At 45.6% G+C, this 25,070-nt stretch overlaps 1 protein-coding gene across 6 annotated transcripts in view; it reads left to right on the top strand.

Moving 5' to 3' along the window:
- The first annotated feature begins 1,577 nt into the window (after positions 1 to 1,577).
- The window catches only part of LOC137422105 (F-box/LRR-repeat protein 17), a 124,634-nt gene continuing 101,141 nt past the window's right edge, over positions 1,578 to 25,070 (top strand). For 2 of the 6 annotated variants that reach the window (XM_078772901.1, XM_068108859.2), the window contains exons 1-3: positions 1,588 to 1,792; positions 7,590 to 7,752; positions 7,854 to 8,045. In XM_078772901.1, coding sequence (XP_078629027.1) covers positions 7,708 to 7,752; positions 7,854 to 8,045 — 237 coding nt within the window. In that variant the 5' untranslated portion in view covers positions 1,588 to 1,792; positions 7,590 to 7,707. Of the gene's footprint in view, positions 1,793 to 7,589; positions 7,753 to 7,853; positions 8,046 to 25,070 lie in introns of all 6 variants that reach the window. The other 4 variants (XM_068108860.2, XM_068108857.2, XM_068108858.2 and 1 more) reach the window with 3 other exon arrangements.

The raw sequence follows: 25,070 nt of genomic DNA, 5'->3' as shown, positions 1-25,070 counted from the left end.
TAAAGATGTGCTAAATATGTGCTAAAGATGGGTAAAGCTTTCCTAAAGATGTGCTTAAATGTGCTAAATATGTGCTAAAGATGGGTAAAGCTTTCCTAAAGATGTGCTTAAATGTGCTAAAGATGTACTAAAGATGTGTTAAAGATGTGCTAAAGATAAGATGTACTAAAGATGTGCTGAAGATGGTTTAAAGATGTGCTAAAGATGTGCTAAAGACGGGTAAAGCTTTCCTAAAGATGTGCTTAAATGTGCTAAAGGTGTACTAAAGATGTGCTTAAGTGTGCTTAAGATGTGCTGAAGATGTGCTAAAAATCTGCTTAAGATGTGCTAAACATGTCCTAAAGATGTGCTAAATATGTGCTTAAGATGTGCTAAAGATAAGATGTACTAAAGATGTGCTGAAGATTTGCTGAAGATGGTTTAAAGATGTGCTAAAGATGTGCTAAAGATGGGTAAAGCTTTCCTAAAGATGTGCTTAAATGTGCTAAAGATGTACTAAAGATGTGCTTAAATGTGCTAAATATGTGCTAAATATGTGCTTAAGATGTGCTAAATATGTGCTTAAGATGTGCTAAACATGTCCTAAAGATGTGCTAAATATGTGCTTAAGATGTGCTAAACATGTCCTAAAGATGTGCTAAATATGTGCTTAAGATGTGCTGAAGATTTCCTAAAGATGTGCTTAAATGTGCTAAAAATCTGCTTAAGATGTGCTAAACATGTCCTAAAGATGTGCTAAATATGTGCTTAAGATGTGCTAAACATGTCCTAAAGATGTGCTTAAGATGTGCTAAAGATGTGCTAAATATGTGCTTAAGATGTGCTAAATATGTGCTGAAGATGGTTTAAAGATGTGCTTAAGATGTGCTAAACATGTCCTAAAGATGTGCTAAACATGTCCTAAAGATGTGCTAAATATGTGCTTAAGATGTGCTGAAGATTTCCTAAAGATGTGCTTAAATGTGCTAAAGATGTACTAAAGATGTGCTTAAATGTGCTTAAGATGTGCTAAAAATCTGCTTAAGATGTGCTTAAATGTGCTAAAGATGGTTTAAAGATGTGCTAAAGATGTGCTAAAGATGGGTAAAGCTTTCCTAAAGATGTGCTTAAATGTGCTAAAGATGTACTAAAGATGTGCTTAAATGTTCTTAAGATGTGCTAAAAATCTGCTTAAGATGTGCTAAACATGTCCTAAAGATGTGCTAAATATGTGCTTAAGATGTGCTAAACATTTCCTAAAGATGTGCTAAATATGTGCTTAAGATGTGCTAAACATGTCCTAAAGATGTGCTAAATATGTGCTTAAGATGTGCTAAACATGTCCTAAAGATGTGCTAAATATGTGCTGAAGATTTCCTAAAGATGTGCTTAAGATGTGCCGCAGAGTTTAATGGCGGTAAGGCTGGTTTCCGTCGCGCAATACACAAGTGACTATTAACGTGAAATTAGTGACCAAATCATTTGGTGACGAATGTTTCGCGTTGTCCGACATGAGGATGTTCCTTTTTTTTACTTGAACAGGACATTTTGGTGCGGAGGACAGGATTGAGCGCAGCGTCTGTTTCCGGTTGCGAAGCGTCTGTTTCCGGTTGCGAAGCGTCTGTTTCCGGTTTCGCAGCGTCTGTTTCCGGTTGCGAAGCCGATCCTTGAAGGTTTTGTTGCTCCTCGGGTTGCGGGCGACGTTGCTTCGCTTCGCTTTGTGACCATCTCAACGCTTCGTTTAAACAACATTGTTCCGTTGTGGGTTCAGATCGGGGTCGTTGTTCGTGTCCATGACCCCTGGACATCCTGTGTGAGCACCATTCTTATGTATTTGATGTGTTCAGCTCGGAATGCGTTTCATTTTGCTCGATACTCTTCATTATGGCTGTGAAATGTTATTTTCCACGATATTGTATTATTATTATTATTATTATTATTATTATTATTATTATTATTATTATTATTATGCCTATTTGTCGTCATTTGAAATAGTCTGCGCACTCCGCACCAACCTGGTGTTTGTACTTTGTTGGTTGATACAATAGCACGAAATGTTCAACGCAATCTCAGGTTAAGTAATACTAACTGTGTGTTAGTATTACTATTAGTATTAGTATTAGTATTACCATTAGTGTGAGTATTACTATTAGTGTGAGTATTAGTATGACTCCTACTATTAGTATTACTATTACTGGGTAAAGTATTTCTATTAGTATTACTATTAGTATGACTCTTAGTAATACTTTACCCAGTAATAGTAATATGATTAGTATTACTATTGGTATTACTGTACTTTCAATACATTCGTCTTGTTTCAACGCACTGCTCACCTAACCTCACTCACCATACCTCACTCACCATACCTCACTCACCATACCTCCTCAACATACCTCTGCATCCTGCCCTTCACCTCACCACCTCACCCAACCTCCTCAACCTACCCCTCACCCTAATCCCTTGCCCTACTTCCTCACCTTACCTTATCACCTCACCTCGCCCTACCACCTCGCCCAACCTCCTCACCCTACATTCTAACCCAACCTCCTCACTCAAACTCCTCACCCTACGTCCTCACCCTACATTCTCACCCTACCTCCTTACACTACCTCTTCCCACTCTACCCCTTCCCACTCTACCCCTTCCCACTTTACCCCTTCCCATTGTTCCCCTTCCCACTCTACCTCCTCTCTACCCCTTCCCACTCTACCCCCTCATGCTACCCTCCCACTCTACCCCCTCATGCTACCCCTCCCATCCTACCCCTCCCATCCTACCTCTCCCATATTACCCCTCCCATCCTATCCCCTCATGCTACCCCTTCCACTCTAGCTCCTCACTCTACCCCTTCCCACGCTACCCTTACCCACTCTACCCATACCCACTTTACCCCTTCCCACTCTTCCCCTTCCCACACTACACCTACCCACTCTTCCCCTTCCCACACTGCACCTACCCACTCTTCCCCTTCCCACTCTTCCCCTTCCCACTCTACCCATACCCACTCTTCCCCTTCCCACTCTTCCCCTTCCCACACTACACCTACCCACTCTTCCCCTTCCCACACTGCACCTACCCACTCTTCCCCTTCCCACACTACACCTACCCACTCTTCCCCTTCCCACGCTACCCCTACCCACTCTACCCATACCCACTCTTCCCCTTCCCACTCTTCCCCTTCCCACACTACACCTACCCACTCTTCCCCTTCCCACGCTACCCCTACCCACTCTACCCATACCCACTCTTCCCCTTCCCACTCTTCCCCTTCCCACACTACACCTACCCACTCTTCCCCTTCCCACACTGCACCTACCCACTCTTCCCCTTCCCACACTACACCTACCCACTCTTCCCCTTCCCACTCTTCCCCTTCCCACACTGCACCTACCCACTTTTCCCCTTCCCACACTGCACCTACCCACTCTTCCCCTTCCCACACTACACCTACCCACTCTTCCCCTTCCCACTCTTCCCCTTCCCACTCTTCCTCCTCCCACTCTTCCCCTTCCCACTCTTCCCCTTCCCACTCTTCTCCTTCCCACTCTTCCCCTTCCCACACTGCACCTACCCACTTTTCCCCTTCCCACACTGCACCTACCCACTCTTCTCCTTCCCACACTGCACCTACCCACTCTTCCCCTTCCCACACTACACCTATCCACTCTTCCCCTTCCCACTCTTCCCCTTCCCACTCTTCCCCTTCCCACACTGCACCTACCCACTCTTCCCCTTCCCACACTACACTTACCCACTCTACCCCTACCCCTTTCCACTCTATGCCTTCCCACTTTCCCACCCCACTTCTCCCCCCCCCCCCAACCCCACCTGCCCGTCTCTTCCCCCTCCCCCACCCCACCTGCCCAACTCTTCCCCCTCCCCCGCCCCACCTGCCCGTCCCTTCCCCCCCCCCCACCCCACCTGCCCGTCTCTTCCCCCCCCCCCCAACCCCACCAGCCTGTCTCTTCCACCTCCCCCCAACCCCACCAGCCTGTCTCTTCCCCCCCCCCCCACCCCACCTGCCCGTCTCTTCCCCCCCCCCCCAACCCCACCAGCCTGTCTCTTCCACCTCCCCCCAACCCCACCTGCCTGTCTCTTCCCCCCCCCCCCAACCCCACCAGCCTGTCTCTTCCACCTCCCCCACCCCACCTGCCCTACTCTTCCCCCCACCTCCACCCCGCCTGCCCAACTCATCCCTTCCTCCCCAAATCTCTGTCTCTCCTCCTCCCCCCAACATGTATCGCCATTCCTTTTTTTTTTACATTACCATTTTGTGTTCTTGAATCGATGCAGAAAATATATAAACATTAAAAATATATAAACATAAAAAAATTATAAACACGAAAAATTTCACGCCTTCCAGATAAGGATTGTAGAATAAAACGAGTAAAAAAACTTTTAAAAAGTCGAAAGTACTTGAAAGGGTACCTGTGAGAAAGAGGTGTTCTGCACAAAAAAATAGTTGGAGAACTTCCTGATCAACTGGGCCAAACAGTTGACGTCTTGCAGTCCGTATTGCAAAACCTCCTGACGATGTTATGTACGCCCGTGAAAGGCCAAAGCTTCGTTGATGGTGCGTTCTAACGAAACCTTCATCCTTCTTAACACAGATGGGAAGTTCATATCTAGGGCTTGTCTGTGCACAGGGTAAGTTTAAAAATGGTGAAATTTACTTTTCATCATGTTTCGGAGGACTGGGGTGGGAGTGGCGGGAGTTTGGGAATGGAAGTTGTATGGGTTGTAAGTGTCATTATTATAATATATATTTTTGTTTTGTTCTGGGGCCACAGGAGACATTATGCTCAATATTTGCATCTATTGGTGAAAGGTAGGTTGTTGGTTGTTATCTCGAAAAGCAGGTTTGAGAAGGTGTAACACTGAGCCCTCCCAGGTATTGAAGCATCCACCTGTTTCAATAAGGGAGCATGATTCTTTGATTCATGAACCAATTCATGGTTTTCTTTTTCTCAAAGTTTTGGTCTGAGGGCACTTTTGAGGATCGTCACTGATCCTCAGAGAGCTTCAAACAGTTCATTTGTTGTAGTATTCTCAGGAAGGGTTTTTAAGATCTCTTATGTTCTTTTTTATCATTCCCGTTGCTTCTATAAAATAATCACTGGTACAATGTTGGCGCTCCTCAGATTCAAGGATCTTTTCGCTCTGTTTTTGAGGTCTTGGCCCAGCATCCTTGAGCATCCTTGATATTATTATAATCCTTGAGGAAAATCAATATTATTATATTATCAATAAATCAATATTGGTCATTAAGCATCCTTGAGGAAAGATTTGAGGATTTACTTAAGTATTTCCTTAACTTTCCCCTTCCGGACACCCTTAAGTTGAGGATGGTTGCATATGTGATTATTCCTTTAAATTTTTCCTTAAAACCTTCCTTAAACTTAAGCGAGCATCCCCCCGACCTCTTCCCCCCACCCCCTCGTCTCCTGTACCTTTGCCTCACCTCGCCTTCATGTGTGTGTGTGTGTTATATATTATAACCATGGCCACCGTTAGAATGTACCAACAGTAAATACTATGATCCCTACTCCTCCCATCCATGGGTATTTCCTATATTTCCATGAGTCCTATTTGCATTCAGGAACAGCACAGAACAGGAACTGAACGCACATTTTGTGCTGGTAACGGCAGGTTAAAGTGCCGGTAAGCAGAACTGAATCGGTGTAAACACGCACATTTTGTGCTAGTAACGGCAGGTTAAAGTGCCGGTAAGCAGAACTGAATCGGTGTAAACACGCACATTTTGTGCTAGTAACGGCAGGTTAAAGTGCCGGTAAGCAGAACTGAATCGGTGTAAACACGCACATTTTGTGCTAGTAACGGCAAGTTAAAGTGCCCGGTAAGCAGAACTGAATCGGTGTAAACACACATTTTGTGCTAGTAACGGCAGGTTAAAGTGCCGGTAAGCAGAACTGAATCGGTGTAAACACACACATTTTGTGCTAGTAACAGCAGGTTAAAGTGCCCGGTAAGCAGAACTGAATCGGTGTAAACGCACATTTTGTGCTAGTAACGGCAGGTTAAAGTACCGGTAAGCAGAACTGAACTAAGCAGAACTGAAGCAGAATGTTGGTTTCTGGCTTCTAGCTTTCCTTTCTCGATGTTCGTTCCTGGTTTCTCGCTTTCCTTTCTGGATGTTGGTTTCTGGTTTCTCGCTTTCCTTTCTAGATGATAGTTTCTGGTTTCTAGCTTTCCTTTCTGGATGTTGGTTTCTGGTTTCTAGCTTTCCTTTCTGGATGTTGGTTTCTGGTTTCTAGCTTTCTTTTCTGGATGTTGGTTTCTGGCTTCTAGCTTTCCTTTCTGGATGTTAGTTTCTGGTTTCTAGGCTTCTAGCTTTCCTTTCTGGGTTAACTGTAAACTGGGTTTCTGGGTTTTCTGGGTTTCTGGGTTTCCTTTCTAACGGTTTCTGTAAACACGCACATTTTGTGCTAGTAACGGCAGGTTAAAGTGCCGGTAAGCAGAACTGAATCGGTGTAAACACGCACATTTTGTGCTAGTAACGGCAGGTTAAAGTGCCGGTAAGCAGAACTGAATCGGTGTAAACACGCACATTTTGTGCTAGTAACGGCAGGTTAAAGTGCCGGTAAGCAGAACTGAATCGGTGTAAACACGCACATTTTGTGCTCGTAACGGCAGGTTAAAGTGCCGGTAAGCAGAACTGAATCGGAGTAAACACACACATTTTGTGCTAGTAACGGCAGGTTAAAGTGCCCGGTAAGCAGAACTGAATCGGTGTAAACGCACATTTTGTGCTAGTAACGGCAGGTTAAAGTACCGGTAAGCAGAACTGAATCGGTGTAAACACGCACATTTTGTGCTAGTAACGGCAGGTTAAAGTGCCGGTAAGCAGAACTGAATCGGTGTAAACACGCATATTTTGTGCTTGTAACGGCAGGTTAAAGTGCCGGTAAGCAGAACTGAATCGGTGTAAACACGCACATTTTGTGCTAGTAACGGCAGGTTAAAGTGCCGGTAAGCAGAACTGAATCGGTGTAAACACGCATATTTTGTGCTAGTAACGGCAGGTTAAAGTGCCGGTAAGCAGAACTGAATCGGTGTAAACACGCACATTTTGTGCTCGTAACGGCAGGTTAAAGTGCCGGTAAGCAGAACTGAATCGGTGTAAACACGCACATTTTGTGCTAGTAACGGCAGGTTAAAGTGCCGGTAAGCAGAACTGAATCGGTGTAAACACGCACATTTTGTGCTCGTAACGGCAGGTTAAAGTGCCGGTAAGCAGAACTGAATCGGTGTAAACACGCACATTTTGTGCTAGTAATGGCAGGTTAAAGTGCCGGTAAGCAGAACTGAATCGGTGTAAACACGCATATTTTGTGCTAGTAACGGCCGGTTAAAGTGCCGGTAAGCAGAACTGAATCGGTGTAAACACGCATATTTTGTGCTAGTAACGGCAGGTTAAAGTGCCGGCAAGCAGAACTGAATCGGTGTAAACACGCATAGCACATGCACACAAGGCCTCATTTATCATCTTTTGTTATTTGAAAAGTCATGTAATGGAAAGGGGAAACAGCAGATGATGATGATCGACTTCGCTTTGGATTTTTTTTTTTCTATAAATCTTTCCTTCACAGAATGTCTGAAAGTTATTTGTGAGGGGTTGTAATCCCTTTTGGAAGAAAACATCGGATCGTCATACTTTACTTCACTCCCAGCAGGACCTTTCACTTTTGCGTCTCCTCAACCCTCACCATGGCACTTTCAAGGCGCAAACGCCAACCGGTCATGTTGTTGGGGGTAAGTGGTTGTTTTGACCTGACGTGCAGATTCACCTATTGACTATTGTGCTCCAATCTCTCTGTGCACCCTCTCTGATGTTGTATCGGTTGCCCTGCCAGGAGAGCGTGCAAGTTCCTTGCCCTCCGAGTAAGCAACCCTGTTTGGAAGACCCTCCGTTAGAACGTGCTGAGGAAGGACCTCTTTGCAATTCTCAGCACAGGAATGGAAAGCTTACCCTGACAAAAGTGGAGTACGGTGGAAGCGCTCAACCGGCCGACATCACCAACCTCCCCGATTCCATAGTCTTGAAGGTGCGTCTGCATTTCTCCTGTGAACTCCCAATCCCTTTTAAAATCTGTCACATGCTGTTGAGTTCGTGATAATTTGAAATACCAAATCATTGGTTGGGGTATAGCGTAAGGGGATTGAGTGTAGCGCAAGGGGATTGGGTGTAGCCGAAGGGATTTGGGTGTAGCGTAAGGATTGAGTGTAGCGTAAGGATTGAGTGTAGCGCAAGGGGATTGGGTGTAGCGTAAGGGGATTTGGTGTAGTGCAAGGGGATTTGGTGCAGCATAAGGGGAATGGGTGTAGCATAAGGGGATTGGGTGTTTCATAAGGGGATTGGGTGTTTCATAAGGGGAATGGGTGTTTCATAAGGGGATTGGGTGCAGCATAAGGGGATTGGTTGTAGCATAAGGGGATTGGGTGTAGCATAAGGGGATTGGGTGTAGCATAAGGGGATTGGGTGTAGCATAAGGGGATTGGGTGTAGCATAAGGGGATTGGGTGTAGCATAAGGGGATTGGGTGTAGCATAAGGGGATTGGGTGTAGCATAAGGGGATTGGGTGTAGCATAAGGGGATTGGGTGTAGCATAAGGGGATTGGGTGTAGCATAAGGGTTTTTTTTTTTTGGTTTTTTTTGTATACAGAGTCTAGGCTCGTGAAAGAGCTAACATTTATCAAACAAACAAATCAAACAAACAAGCAAACAAAGTATATAAAAAGGGGAGCGGTCGACAAGATGGGGAGAGAAGGGGAGGAAGCACACAAACACAACATTTGAGAGCAGGGACATCGGGAGATGTTTTTGGAGGGAGAGAGCCTGGGAGAGGCAGGATAGGTATAAAACGCAAGGACTTCCAGGAAAGAAGTCAAAAGTCACCTCAAAAAAGTGGATTTGGGGTGAAATTAGCGGGGGTAGAAAAGATCAAGGTTTTGGATTGGGGAAGATAAGAGATGGTGGTGAACAGCCGTTTTAAAGACCCGGAGGGAGGAGTGGGATTGAAGAGAGTGAGGGAGTTTGTTCCAGAGGCGGGATAAAAGAGGAATGAAGGAGTGAAGGTGAGCAGAGAGTCTTGATTTTGGCAGTTTAACCATAAGAGGGTTGCAGGCAGATCTTGTGTGACCTGCAGGAATATTTGGGGGACAGAGCCCAGAGAGAGCTGGGGGAGCAAGGCCGGAGAGGAGACGGTAGAAGACGGAAAGACCACCAACCTGCCTGCGGTGATTAAGTGAAAGGCCCTCGGAGATAGCGTCATCGCGGGAGATTCCAACGATTCTGAACGCTTTGGTTTCAACAGCGTGAAGACGAGCTAGGTGTGAGGCAGGATCACCAGCCCAGAGGGGAGAGCAGTACTCCATTGAGCTGCGGATGAAAGCCTTGTATGTGGTGAGGAGCTCAGGTGTGCTAAGGAAGGACTTCGCACGACGGAGGATGCCCAGTCGGCTACTGGCTTTGGAGGCCAGCTTGGAAATGTGGTTTTCCCAGGAAAGATCATGGCAGATAGTGAGACCCAAAAGCTTGAGTGACAGAACTTCTTGGAGAGGATTATTCAGAAAGTAGATGGGAGGGTTGTCCAGTCGGTCGTTTCGGAGAGACATCGTAAGAGTGTGAGATTTGTCAGGATTGAAAGACATGTTCCACTTGTTTGCCCAGTCTGTGATTTTGTCCAGGTCTGCAGAGAGTGAGGAGGCTGCAGACTGCTGATCTGAGGGATGAGGAATGGAGCGGCAGAGAGTGGAGTCATCAGCAAAGAGATAGAGAGGATTTTCAAGAGAGTCAGAGAGATCATTGATGAAGACCAGAAAAAGCACAGGGCCCAGAACACTGCCTTGGGGAACTCCAGCCTGAACAGGAAGAGGAGATGAGAGAAACCCATTCAGGGCCACACGTTGACTATGACTGGAGAGGAAGTCCGCCAGCCATGCATGGAGATTTCCATGGATACCAAAGGAGGAGAGTTTGGTGAGCAGAGCGGGGTGCCAGACCATATCGAAGGCACGTGATATGTCGAGGGAGACAGCTGTAATTTCCTGTTTGGCATTGAGGACCTCCATCCCTTGTTGAGACAGCAGAAGCAGCATGTCCAGAGTAGAGTGACCTGGTCTGAAACCAAATTGATGATCAAAGATCAAGCCATTGGAGAAGAGGAAAGATTTCATATCCGAAGCAATGATGGATTCCATGACTTTGCTGATAATTGGGAGAAGGCTGATTGGTCTGTAGTTGCTAGGATCTGTTTTTGCACCTTTTTTGTGCAAAGCGGTGATGTTGGCTGATTTCCAAGCAGATGGCAGTTGACCTTGAGCAAAAGAGAGGGTGAAGAGAACAGAGAGAGGGAGTGAAAGAGCGGAAGAACAGGATTTTAGGACTCGTGGGCTGATCCCGTCAGGTCCAGTTGCAGAATCAGAGTCGAGGGTTGACAGAAACTTTTCCACCTTGTCAGGAGGAAAGGACACGAAGTCCAGGAGCAGCTGGGTACGACTGGGTATGGTGGGTACAGAGAGGGATGGGTTTGGGACAAAAGATTTAGAGGCAAACACAGAGTTGAGGCATTCAGCTTTTTCACATGCGGAGTCAGCTGTGTAGCCGTTTGAGGTAAGGGAGGGGATGGAGGGGGAACAAACACCAGAAACAGATTTGACCAGACGCCACCAGGATTTGGAAGAGGGAGACAGATAAGAGAGTTCGGTCTTGAGAACGGAGAGATATTGTTTCCTGGCTCTCCTGAGGGTGGACACACACTTGTTTCGGGCTTTGTGAAAGGAAATGAGATTTCCTTCCGTTGGATTTGCTTTCCAGGAGACGAAGGCAAGTTGTTTCTGGGCAACAGCCTCACCACAAGATTCCATGTACCATGGATGGGAGGAAGGGTATGACAACTGAAGACGAGATGGGATAAATCTGTGCATGAGAGAGAGCAATTTACTTTAAAAGAATTCCCAGGATGAGTTGATGTCAGAGGTGGTAGAGATGGGAGACCAGTCCAGATGATTGTTGGCTGCTTGAAGACCGTGCCAGTTGGCCTGAGTGAAATGCCAGACTCGTCGACGCTGAGCAGGCTCCCTGAGAATGGTCAGAGAGATGTCCACTTTAACAAGCACATGATCAGATGATCCGATTGGAGCAGAAGAAGAGCAACAGACATTTTCAGGGAAGATAGTCATAACCAAGTCCAGAAGAGAAGATGCTCCGTTGACTGAGATCCGGGTCGGGAAATTGACAGATTGTGTCAGTCCCAGTGAGTCGCAGAAGTCCTTTGCTGAGGAGCCATGGCTGGTGAGAGAGGTACCCACACCCAGCCAACTGGCATGGTGACAATTGAAATCACCACATATGAGGAAGAGAGAGTTGGGATGAGTAGATAGAAGTTGGTCCATGTTATCAGACAGCGAGATGTAGATGGAGTCATCACTGTTTGGTGGACGGTACAACACACGAATGAACAAGAGGTGGGAGCGAAGGGGAAGCCGTAGCCAGAGGTATTCCTGGGGGTGAGGTGGAGAGAGGGCAGTGCAGGGCGAGTGAGGAAGAGAGTTTTTGATAAAGATAGCAACCCCACCTCCAGGACGAGGCTCAGGTCGATCATACCGGAGGAGGGAGTAACCCGGGAGAGATACTAAGGAATCAGAGACGTCATGAAGGAGGAAAGTTTCTGTTAAGCAGATCACGTCTGGTTTGACAGAAGCAACCTGTATGGAGAGATCAGTTAAGTTTGAACGAAGGCCCCGGATGTTTGTGGTCCATACCGTTAATGAAGAGGAAGGGGGAGCATCGGATACAGAACAGGGGGGAGGAGGGGTAGGGTAAGATGTGGAAGAGGTGGAAGAGGTAGGGAGAGCTGTTGAAGGTGTGTCAGAGATTTCAGAATAATTTTCAGAATAATAAATTTTCAGTTTGGTGTAGCATAAGGGGGTTTGGTGTATCCCTGCGCATCGTAAGAGCATGACCAAGGGTTGGCGTCAGGAAGGGCATCCGGCCATAAAAACGTTGCCTCAAACAGGGAACCATGATTGTCATGGGGCCCGCAAGGCTAACCCCCGCTCTAGCGGGGAAAATTGCCTTAAAACGATCATTCATTCATATATTCATAAGGGGGTTTGGTGTAGCATAAGGGGGTTTGGTGTAGCATAAGGGGAATGGGTGTTGCATAAGGGGGTTTGGTGTAGCATAAGGGGAATGGGTGTAGCATAAGGGGGTTTGGTGTAGCATAAGGGGGTTTGGTGTAGCATAAGGGGATTGGCCGTAGCATAAGGGAAATGGGTGTATCATAAGGGGGTTTGGTGTAGTTCAAGGGGGTTTGGTGTAGCGTAAAGGGATTGGGCGTAGCATATGTGCTCCAATGATGTTTCCTATGGTGGAAAGCACATTGTTAATTTCCACCGCTATGGGAGGGACACAAATTAACCCGTGTTTACAAGTTAGTGATTCAAAAGTCTTGATGCGGAAACATTCACCCGCCATTCAAATCTGAAAAAAAAAAAGTTATTAGATTTAATTGAGAAAAAAGAAAAAACAAACATTCCTCAAACACCAAATACCGATCAACTAAAATTTCCTTTGTGTCTCCCGTGGTCTTCAAAAACCGTCACACTACCCCCTGCTTGTCCCACTAGCCCTTCCTCCATACTAGACTCGTCCCGAGTGTGCCGGCTGCAGTACATTTCAGGTGTAGTACTTTTAGTACCATTACCTAGCCTATCGGAGATCCCTGGTGTTGGGCTAGCGGCTAGGGTGCCAGCTTAGGATCCAAGGATCCTGGGTTCGAATCCCGGTCGATCGCTGAATTAACGCCAAGGGGGTTGACTCAGCCTGTCATCCTTCCGAGGTCGGCAAATTGAGTACCAGTACACTGGTAATTCCCTGTTTATCGTAAAAAGGTGACAAACAGGGTTGGCGGCAGGAAGGGCATCCGGCCGTAAAACATTGCTTCAAAAAGGGAACCAAAAAACAACAACAACCACGGTCCCCGAAGAGGCCAACCCCCGCTCTGCGGGGAAAAATGGCCTCTAAACGGTGGGGTTAGCCTATCGGAGTGCGATATTTTTGTACAGGAAAAATTATCTTGATCCATCTCCCCGCTAAGAAAAATTTTGAAATCTAATGTGTTGTGTAACTATTCCTACGCATTCACTCATGGAATGTATTTATTACAGTTTCTAAAGTCAGTCTTTCATCTCTTCACATAGTTTGAACCAGGTGGGTTCAAACGATACACTTTATACATTCATTGCTGATCCTCCATAACATCCGGCCTGCGCATCGCAAGAGCGTGACCAAGGGTTGGTGTCAGGAAGGGCATCCGGCCATAAAAACATTGCCTCAAACAGGGAACCATGATTGTCATGGGGCCCTCAAGGCTAACCCCCGCTCTAGCGGCGTAAAATGGCCTTAAAACGATCATTCATTTTTTTCTTTCTCCATAACATCCGACAGCAGGTCGGCATTGCCATAAATTGTCCTTGGTCAACAGCAATTGATGATAACATGCAGAGCCCTTGTCCATTGAGCAAGATGAGCAATTTTTTTTGGGAGGGGGGGGGGGGAAGGGACGATGACAAGCATGCAGGCAAACAGCCGAGGCCCAAGCGAAGCATGGCAAGACATGACAAGGCAAACCAGGCCGGCATTGCTGGCTTGCGATGTTGTTGGCTTGCGATGTTGCACACGTTGTTGCGATGATGGCTTGATGTTGTTGGCTTGATGTTGATGTTGTTGGCTTGATGTTGGTTTGATTGCACATTGTTGTTGTTTGTTTGTTTGTTTGTTTGTTGGTTGCCTTGTTGGCATGTTTGTTGTTGGTTGGCTTGATGTTGATGATGGCTTGATGATGGCTTGCGATGTTGCACACGTACCAGAGGGGGTGGCTGTGCCAGACGATCAGGTGGCTGGCTCGGCCCTAACCTAACCTGTCCCCCTATTCCCCACCATGGGTGATTCCTTAACAACTAACAACTCATTCTCAGCTCTCTCAACATCATTCTCATTTTCATTCTCAACATCAACCCAGCTCTCTCTGTGCTCTGTCCCCCAAATATTCCTGCAGGTCGCACAAGATCTGCCAGTAACCCTCTTATGGTGAAACTGCCAAAATCTAGGCTCTCTGCTCACATTCACTCCTTCATTCCTCTTTTCTCCCGCCTCTGTAACAATCTCCCTCACTCTCTTCAATCCCACTCCTCCATCCAGGTCTTTAAAACAGCTATACACCACCATCTCTGACCTTCCCCCATCCAAAACCTTGATCTTTTCTACCACCGTTAATTCACCCCAGATCCACTTTTGTGAAATACCAACTTCTTTCCTGGAAGTCCTTGCAGTGTCCTTGTGTTTTATACTTCCCCCCCCCCTTCCCACGCCTCCTCCCCCCCAAGCCCTCTCCCTCCCACAGATTTCCTGATGTCCCTGCTCTCAAATGTTGTGTTTGTGTGCTTCCCCCTCTCTCTCCATCTTGTCTACCGCTCCCCTTATTATTTGTTTTATGTGTCTGATTTTTTTTGTATGATTAATGTTAGCTCTTTCACAAGCCTCGATATGGTATCCAAAAAAAAAAAAAAAAAAAAAAATTGTCTGTGCCCCTCTATCCCTTTCTGTGTCCCCTCTGTGTTTCTAATCTCCCATAAACGAACTATCTCCCCTCAGTATGCTTTCCCTATGTCTCTACATATGGTGTCTCTTGGGGCCCACCAAGTCCATTTTAACCCCGAAGAGAAAAAGTGAATCTGTGGAGAACCGTAGCACAAGATCGAGTTGCGTCTGCTGGTTCCAGGCATCTTGTGCGGGAGACTCCAGGGGATGGCTATTTCCTGGGTGCTGTGTGGTCTGAAGAGGAAACAATTGTAACTATTGAACGGTTTTTACATCATCCTTTACACTCCCCTGAGACACGTCATCACCTCACTTCTTAAACTATTCGGTTATATCGACCTTAATCACCCAAGCATACCTGCTCCACATCAAATTTTTGGGGGAGCTCTTCCTGCCCCCTCTTGTGCTTTCTTTCTGGCACTTGGCACCCTGGGTCCTCTTTCAAGGTACCCGGGACCATTAATTTGGCTCGCCCCTCAGGTCCATGGCCTACTCTGGGCTGGCACACTCCCAGCGCCTGGGGTGTCATTCACAACCATACGCTACCTTCAATGAGCCACACTCTCAGCCCGTCAATTCACTTTTGCACCCTGTTCCTTGGGCGGGGCTCATTCCCTCCCAAAAATTCCTTCACACCACCATTCGTTCATTAATTTCCGGCTGCTGTTCCTGCATTAATTTCATTATATTATATTAATTCCATCCTTCCAAGAGTGAGGATAACTTCACACCCTCTCTAACTAATTCCCACTAGCTCGTGCTCACCCTGTCGTCCCTTTTAACTATATGTCACTAATCGCTCTACGTTCCCTGCACAGTCTCACCCCTCTCTAATGTACAAAGTCCCTCATGCTTCGATCTACTTCAATGTCCCTGTGCCACCGATGGGACGAATTAGCCTCTTGCTCCTGTGATCCACGTGGGCACAAATTCTTCCTCTTCTATCCCATTGATCTCTCCCCCTCCTAACCCCCCCCCCCCCCACTCCCACCTTTCGCCCTGAGTCCACCGAGGTGCTTGGTGTCACTTCCACCGTTTCTGGGGTCAGAGCAATTCATAAGGGCATCTCATCACTCCCTAGATGGCCATAGGCAGTTGGCGTGACCGTTCCAGGGGAGGGCCCATGGGCCCATTTTGATTTTAAACACCATGTCACAGATTTGCACCAGGACTGGCCCCAGGCCCTGCCAAGGTGAAGTGAGTTTTGGCCATCTATCCTTACTCTTCCGGGGATTGAACAACCAAATCTTCAGCCGTGGAGAGTACTTGCTCACCTGACTCCGGTAGTGATACCTGCGCTTTATCTTTATGTCAGTCAGACGGAGGTGATGGCGTGCGAAGGCTTCGACCAGTTCCATGCCTTCCTCCAAGTGACACGCGTAATCCTCCCATGGCGGTCTGTCAAGGTATTCTAGCATGGGACCGCACAACAGATTAACGGAAGTTCGAAGCTTCCATCCATATATGAGCAGCCCTGGGCTGCATGCGGTGGCTCCGGACTGACCTGTCCGTTAGGCCATCAGCAAATACGGGAGATGTTCGTCCCAGTCATCCTGGCGGTTGGTGGTGACCAAGGCTAGTTGAAGTCTTGTTGACCTTTCCACAATCCCATCAGATTGAAGTCTCAAAGGTGTGATCCATGTTTTCCTAATTGATGACCTCTTTTAGTAATTGGCTTTCAAAATTATGGCCCTGGCCTGTGTGCAGCTCTTCCAGAACCCCATGCCGGCATAAAATCCTTCCACGAAGACCTGTGCCACAACCCAGGCTTCTTGGTTGGGGAGCACATAGGCCTCTAGCCACTTGGTAAAATAGTCCACAACCACGAGGGTACACTTGTTAATTTTTCAGGTGTGGGAGAGGGGTCTTATGATGTCCATAGCAACCCGCTCAAGCGGTGCCCCCAGCTGGTGTAATTGTTTATTTCAGAGGGAATATCTACACGCTTCAATTCCAGAGTTTTTTCAATGTTCTTTCAATTCCAGAGTTTTCCACTGAGCCCATTATGCCTTTCTTTGCATTCCGAGGGGTTGGGTCCAGGTAAACAAAATAACTCCCTGCTGGGACGTTATCCAGGTACATCATGGATGATTGTCATGGCATGCCACCTAGTATACGCCCCATGAATCTCTCAAAGGTGGCAGGGGATTTACACAAACCAAATGGCATCATGGTGAACTCGTACAATCCTTTACCTGTAGAAATTTCTGTTTTCTCTTTCCTCATGTTATCTGTCTTCATCTGTGAATATCCATTGTTAAGGTCCCAAGTGGAGAACCAATTTGAGCCCGCAACGGCATCGGGTGTATTGTCAATTCTAGGCAGGGGATAGGAGTCTGTCAATGTCAAGTTGGTCAGCTGACGTTCGTCCACGCAGAAACGCATGGTCCCTCCCATCTTTGTAATCGGCACAATCAATGTCAACAAAGGCCTTTCCGAGGACTTGATGACACCTGCATGAAGCATCTTTTCTACTTGATTGTCAGCTTCCTCCCTCCTGCTCCAGGGGAGCCATCGGGTGGGCTGATGAATAGAACAGGCCTCACCGGTGTTGATCTGATGTTTCACCAGGCCCGTTTGTCAAATGTCCTTGGCAGACAAAGAAAAGATATATAAATGAGGATCAATTAATTTGTGTAAGGACTCTCGCTGGATTTCTTCTAAATCTATGCTACTACGATTTACCAAATCGCAAATGGGATCTGGCCAATTCCTATACATCTCTGGAGACTCCCTTTGGGGTGGGTCCGGCTGACTGTTTTCGTCTCACTTCCACAATGTTTGTAACTGGTACAGCCTGCTACCTTCATGCCACATCCTTATAGTACGTGATTCTGTACCAAGGTTAACAAGAAGAAAAATACATAAAATGTCATAGCCCCCGCTGTGGTTTTAGTAATTTTTCTGCACGGAGTTAAAGGCTGTCAGTCGGCCAATGGCTAAACATAATCCTCTGCATATGTAGACTCATGTAATGTCTTTTTTCCAAGTTTAAAGAAAATCGATCCATGCCTGTCCGAGAAATGGATGGGGACACGGTTTTTTTTTTTTTTTTTTTTTTTTTTTTTTTTTTTGTATACTGAATCGAGGCTCGTAAAAGAGCTACCATTTACTTCACAAACAAATCAACCAGACAAACAAAATATATAACAAGTACAGATACATTCAAAGTACACCGCCCCCATGCCAAATAATTAAATATCCTACAGCGCGGCATTGCCGGGGCGCCTCCGGCGCCCGGCAATACCGCAGTGCCGCTCATTGAGGCTGCATTGGGAGGGAGAGGTGTGCAATAATTGATTGATTAATTGTATAATTAAAATCAAAAGATTATCACAAAATATTTTCTTAATCAATTGGCTAATAGCATAACTAAACCACTAGTGCTTCATCCGAAGATGTATCTTTTAGAAATTAAATTAAATAAGTCATTAATAAAAATTTAAATAATTACTTGATTCATCAATAAATGATTAATCAATAAATAATTAATCGATTAAATGATTAATCAATAAATCAAAAATATCCTTGATAGCCACATCACTTGGTCACTGTCATGTCCAAATATTAGCTTCCCAGCTCAAAAGGTGCCTGAGATATTGGCCAAATGAGAAAGAAAATAAATAAATGATTAATAATGAAAATAAATAAATAATAATCATTAAAAATGAAATTATTAATCAATTCGGTCACAGAACACATAAACCACCACCATTTTATCAGAATCTGTAACTGAATTTTTTATTTTTTATTTTAGTAATTAATCGAATAATTTAATTATTAATTGATTAATTGATTAATTGATTAATCAATAAATCAAAAATATCCTTGATAGCCACATCACTTGGTCACTCATGTCCAAATATTAGCTTCTGAGCTCAAAAGGTGCCTGAGATATTGGCCAAATGAGAAAGAAAATAAATAAATGATTAATAATGAAAATAAATAAATAATGATCATTAAAAAATTAAATTATTAATCAATTCGGTCATAAAACACATAAACCACCACCATTTCATCAGAATCTGTAACTTAAAAAAAAAATTTTTTTTAGTCATTAATCGAATAATTAAACAATTAATCGATTAATTGATTAATTAATAAATCAAAAATAGCCTTTGCAGCCAAATCACCTGGTCATTGGCATGTCCAAATATCAGCTTCCTAACTCAAAAGGTGCCTGAGTTGATGGTCAGAAGAGAAAGGAAATTTGATTAATTAAATAAGTACTTAATTAATCGCTAATAATTAAATAACTCCTCAATTAATTGATTAATCAAAAAACAAAAAATACTGTTTTTGTCAAAGCACTTGCTCACTATTGTGCCGAAATTTCAGCTTGCTAGCTCAAAGGATGGCTGAGATATCGCCCGGACAAACAAGAAAACAAGAAAGAAAGAAAGAAAACAAACAAACAACCAGAGTGAAAACTGAGTAGTCCCTTTCAGCGTGCGTCACTGCCGAGCCCCCTTCGGTGCCCAGCAATGACGATTTGCAATGCCTGGAGATGGCATAGGAAAGGTGCGGTGTACAAAAAGAGGGAGCGGAAGACAAGATGGGGGGAGAAGGGGAAGCACACAAACACAACATTTGAGAGCAGGGAGATGTGTGGAAGGGAGAGGGCTTGGGGGGAGGAGGCGTGGGAAGGGGGTGGGGGGGGGGGGGGGGAGAAGTATAAAACACAAGAACACCAAGGACTTCCAGGACAGAAGTTGGTATTTCAAAAAAGTGTAATTGGGGTGAAATTAGCGGGGGTAGAAAAGATCTAGGTTTTGGATGGGGGAAGATAAGAGATGGTGGTGAACAGCTGTTTTAAAGACCTGGAGGGTGGAGTGGGATTGAAGAGAGTGAGGGAGTTTGTTCCAGAGGCGGGAGAAAAGAGGAATGAAGGAGTGAAGGTGAGCAGAGAGTCTCGATTTTGGCAGTTTAACCATAAGAGGGTTGCAGGCACATCTTGTGCGACCTGCAGGAATATTTGCGGGACAGAGCCCAGAGAGAGCTGGGGGGGGCAAGGCCAGAGAGGATTCGGTAGAAGACGGAAAGACCACCAACCTGCCTGCGGTGAGTGAGTGAGAGGCCCTTGGAGTTAGCTTCATCGCGGGAGATTCCAATGATTCTGAATGCTTTGGTTTCAACAGCGTGAAGACGAGCTAGGTGTGAGGCAGGAGCACCAGCCCAGAGGGGAGAGCAGTATTCCATTGAGCTGCGGATGAAAGCCTTGTTTGTGGTGAGGAGCTCAGGTGTGCCAAGGAAGGACTTCGCACGACGGAGGATGCCCAGTTGGTGACTAGCTTTGGAGGCCAGATTTGAAATGTGGTTTTCCCAGGAAAGATCATGGCAGATAGTGAGACCCAAAAGCTTGAGTGACAGAACTTCTTGGAGAGGATTATTCAGAAAGTGGATGGGAGGGTTGTCCAGTCGGTCTTTTCGGAGAGACATCGTAAGAGTGTGAGATTTGTCAGGATTGAAAGACATGTTCCACTTGTTTGCCCAGTCTGTGATTTTGTCCAGGTCTGCAGAGAGTGAGGAGGCTGCAGACTGCCGATCTGAGGGATGAAGAATGGAGCGACAGAGAGTAGAGTCATCAGCAAAGAGATAGAGAGGATTTTCAAGAGAGTCAGAGAGATCATTGATGAAGACCAGAAAAAGCACAGGGCCCAGAACACTGCCTTGGGGAACTCCAGCCTGAACAGGAAGAGGAGATGAGAGAAACCCATTCAGGGCCACACGTTGACTACGACTAGAGAGGAAGTCCGCCAGCCATGCGTGGAGATTTCCATGGATAGCAAAAGAGGAGAGTTTGGTGAGCAGAGCGGGGTGCCAGACCGTATCGAAGGCACGTGATACGTCAAGGGAGACTGCTCTAATTTCCTGTTTGGCATTGAGGACCTCCATCCATTGTTGTGAAAGCAGAAGCAGCATGTCCAGAGTAGAGTGACCTGGTCTGAAACCAAATTGATGATCAGAGATCAAGCCATTGGAGAAGAGGAAAGATTTCATATCTGAAGCAATGATGGATTCCATGACTTTTCTGATAATTGGGAGAAGGCTGATTGGTCTGTAGTTGCTGGGATCTGTTTTTGCACCTTTTTTGTGCAAAGCGGTGATGTTGGCAGATTTCCAAGCAGATGGAAGATGACCTTGAGCAAAAGAGAGGGTGAAGAGAACAGAAAGAGGGAGTGAAAGAGCGGAAGAACAGGATTTTAGGACCCGTGGGCTGATGCCGTCAGGTCCAGTTGCAGAATCCGAGTCGAGGGTTGACAGAAACTTTTCCACCTTGTCAGGAGGAAAGGACACAGAGTCCAGGAGCAGCTGGGTACGGTGGGTACAGAGAGGGATGGGTTTGGGACACAAGATTTAGAGGCAAACACAGAGTTGAGGCATTCAGCTTTTTCACGTACGGAGTCAGCTGTGTGGCCATTTGAGGTGAGGGGGGGATGGAGGGGGAACAAACACCAGAAACAGATTTGACCAGACGCCACCAGGATTTGGAAGAGGGAGACAGATAAGAGAGTTCGGTCCTGAGAACGGAGAGATGTTGTTTCCTGGCTCTCCTGAGGGTGGACACACACTTGTTTCGGACTTTGTGAAAGGAAATGAGATTTCCTTCCGTTGGATTTGCTTTCCAGGAGACGAAAGCAAGTTGTTTCTGGGCAATAGCCTCACCACAAGATTCCGTGTACCATGGATGGGAGGAAGGGTATGACAACTGAAGACGAGATGGGATAAATCTGTGCATGAGAGAGAGCAATTTACTTTGGAAGAATTCCCAGGATGAGTTGATGTCAGAGGCGGTAGAGATGGGAGACCAGTCCAGATGATTGATGGCTGCTTGAAGACCGTGCCAGTTGGCCTGAGTGAAATGCCAGACTCGTCGATGCTGAGGAGGCTCTCTGAGAATGGTCAGAGAGATGTCCACTTTAACATGCACATGATCAGAAGAGCCGATTGGAGCAGAAGAAGAGCAGCAGACATTTTCAGGGAAGTTAGTCATGACCAAGTCCAGAAAAGAAGATGCTCCGTTGACTGAAATCCGGGTCGGGAAATTGACAGATTGTGTCAGTCCCAGTGAGTCACAGAAGTCCTTTGCTGAAGAGCCATGGCTGGTGAGAGAGGTACCCACACCCAGCCAACTGGCATGGTGACAGTTGAAATCACCACATATGAGGAAGAGAGAGTTGGGATGGGTAGATAGAAGTTGGTCCATATTCTCAGACAGCGAGATGTAGATGGAGTCATCACTGTTTGGTGGACGGTACAACACACATATGAACAAAAGGTGGGAGCGATGGGGAAGCCGTAGCCAAAGCTATTCCTGGGGGTGAGGTGGAGAGAGGGCAGTGCAGGGCGAGTGAGGAAGAGAGTTTTTTGAATAAATATAGCAACCCCACCTCCAGGACGAGGCTCAGGTCTATCATGACGGAGGAGGGAGTAACCTGGGAGAGATACCAAGGAATCAGAGCCATCATGAAGGAGGAAAGTTTCTGTTAAGCAGATCACGTCTGGTTTGTCAGAAGCAACCTGTATGGAGAGATCAGACAAGTTTGAGCGAAGGCCCCGGATGTTTGAGGTCCATACTGTTAAGGAAGAGGAAGGGGGAGCATCGGATACAGAACAGGGGGGGGGGGGGGGGGGAGCGGTAGGGTAAGATGTGGAAGAGGAGGAAGAGGAGGAAGAGGTAGGGAGAGCTGTTGAAGGTGTGTCAGAGATTACAGAATAGCTTGGAGAAAGGGAAGAATGGGGCGGACAAAAGGTTTGATGGTGATTGGGTGAGGCACAGTGAGGTGTTATTTGATGAGGGGGAAGAATGAGGCAGAAGGTTGAGGGAGATGAAGGTGAAAGTTGGAAGGGGGAAGAAGCGGGGAGGACGCTTTGAGGCCAGGTTTGAGGTTAAAGTAACAAAATAGCTGCCAGTCGGCCATATTGGATCTGATCTCGAAAAAAGATGACGCGCATATGAAAGACATCATTCATGATCTATGTGCAAAGTTTGAACAACATCGGTAAATGCATGTGTGAAAAAGGTGGAGGACATGTTCAATATCGGGTTTTTTACATCCAAAATGCCCGCCAGTCTACCAGTCGGCCATCTTTGATCAGATCACAAAATGAAGAGAGGTGCACGTGTATGCCATCATATATTGTGCTTTTGTAAAGTTTGAACAACATAAAACCATGCATGTCCGAGAAATTGTTGGAGACATGTTTACGTAACAAAATGGCCACCAGTTGGGCATCGTGGATCTGATCTCGAAAATAAATGACGTGCATATGTAAGCCATCATTCGTTGTCTGTTTGCCAAGTTTGAACAACATCGGCAAATTGCACGTCGAAGAAATGGTTGAGGACATGTTCAACATCGGGGTGTTACCTCCGCCACCAAAGGTGGGTGGAGGTATTGTTTTCACCTCTGTCTGTCTATTTGTCTGTGAACAAGATATCTCAAAAAATGTGGATGGATTCGGACGAAATTTGGCAGATAGGGAGTGCATGTGACGAGGATGAAATGATTAGGTTTTGGTGAAGATCCAGATTCGGATCTGGCTCGTATACTTTTTAAAATAATTCTTCACCATTGGGAGATACGGCCAAAAATGATACATAGCAGGATATCTCAAAAAGTTGTGGACGGATTTGGACGAAACATGGTGGACAGGTTGTGTGTGCCCCCCAAAATAGGTATTTGCTTTCTTATCAGAAACTACACACACAATTTCGATGAAACTTCACCACAAACTTCGTCACCCGTGATGTATCAATGTTTCTTCACGGCATTAGAAAAATTGGGGTCTTAGGAGGTACATAGAGATGGGGGGAGGAGGTGGGTTGCCCTCAAAATGGGTATTTTTTTGTTTGTTTGTTTAAAGTCTAATGATTATCTTAGTATGATTCTACATGCTGCCCTGTCTTCTAGCAACCATTGCAATTGGTTTAAAATACCTTTAGTCAGTGCAGTATATTGTTTATTCTACCAGGTGAGTGCCAGGGGTATTGGCCCGATGTTTTTGTACACCGCACCTTTCCTATGCCATCTCCAGGCACTGCAAAACGTCATTGCCGGGCACCGAAGGGGGCTCAGCAGTGACGCACGCTGAAAGGGAGTATTCAGTTTTCACTCTGGTTGTTTGTTTGTTGTACACCGCTCCTTTCCTATGCCATCTCCAGGCACTGCAAAACGTCATTGCCAGGCACTGAAGGGGGCTCGGCAGTGACCCACGCTGAAAGGGAGTCCCGTAAAATTCGGACTATTAGCCGCAACTTTTTCCCTCAACTTCGACCTCTGCGGCTAAAATAACGATGCGGCTTGTTTATGGAATTTTCCGATGTTGCGGGTTTTCCTGATGACGCGTTAAGGCCAAATCAAGTTGTTGTCGTCAGTCTCCAGTCTATGTTTAGATTCACATTAGGTTTCAAAACTGGTTTTGACTTCGTGAATTCAAAACTCACTGTAAAAGTGTGCTAGTGATAACTGTTTACGGGTTTTTCCTCCAAATTTACACACGGCCTTTACACACACGAAACATTCAGTTACCGGTAATCGCCCTTGCGCAGACAACTTCCATCATGCCGAAAACACGACGCAATGCTTACGATGCAGCTTTCAAATTGAAGGCGATCGAACTGTCGAGTTTCTCACTTTTTGTGGTTAATTATCGGATGTTTTTGCGCTTGGTTTTTTGTGCAACATTTGCGGCTTATAAACCAGTGCGGCTTGTGTGTGTTTAAATTCCAGATTTTAAATTTTTTTTAGGGGATGCGGATTATATAACGATGCGCTCAATGGTCCGAAATTTACGGTACTCAGTTTTCACTCTGGTTGTTTGTTTGTTGTACACCGCTCCTTTCCTATGCCATCTCCAGGCATTGCAAAACGTCATTGCCGGGCACCGAAGGGGGCTCGGCAGTGACGCACGCTGAAAGGGAGTACTCAGTTTTCACTCTGGTTGTTTTCTTGTTTTCTTGCTTTCATGTTTGTTTGTTTTCTTGGTTGTCCGGGCGATATCTCAGCCATTCTTTGAACTAGGAAGCTGACATTTCGGCACAATATGAGCAAGTACTTTGTCAAAAACAGTATTTTTTGTTTTTTGATTAATTAGTTAATTGAAGTTATTTAATTATTAGCAATTAATTAAGTACTTATTTAATTAATCAAATTTTCTTTCTCTTCTGACCATTAACTCAGGCACCTTTTGAGTTAGGAAGCTGATATTTGGACATGCCATTGACCAGGTGATTTGGCTGCAAAGGCTATTTTTGATTTATTAATTAATCAATTAATCGATTATTTATTTAATTATTCGATTAATGAATAATTTTTTTTTTTTTTAAAGTTACAGATTCTGATGAAATGGTGGTGGTTTATGTGTTCTCTGACCGAATTGGTTAATCATCTAATTTTTAAAATGATTATTATTTATTTATTTTCATTATTAATCATTTATTTATTTTCTTTCTCATTTGGCCAAT

Source organism: Myxine glutinosa, chromosome 2 (assembly GCF_964187855.1).
Source record: "Myxine glutinosa chromosome 2, kmMyxGlut1.1, whole genome shotgun sequence".
Taxonomy (NCBI): Eukaryota; Metazoa; Chordata; class Myxini; order Myxiniformes; family Myxinidae; genus Myxine; species Myxine glutinosa.
Note: the sequence above shows the minus strand (reverse complement) of the source record. Positions and strands in the feature narration are given on the sequence as shown.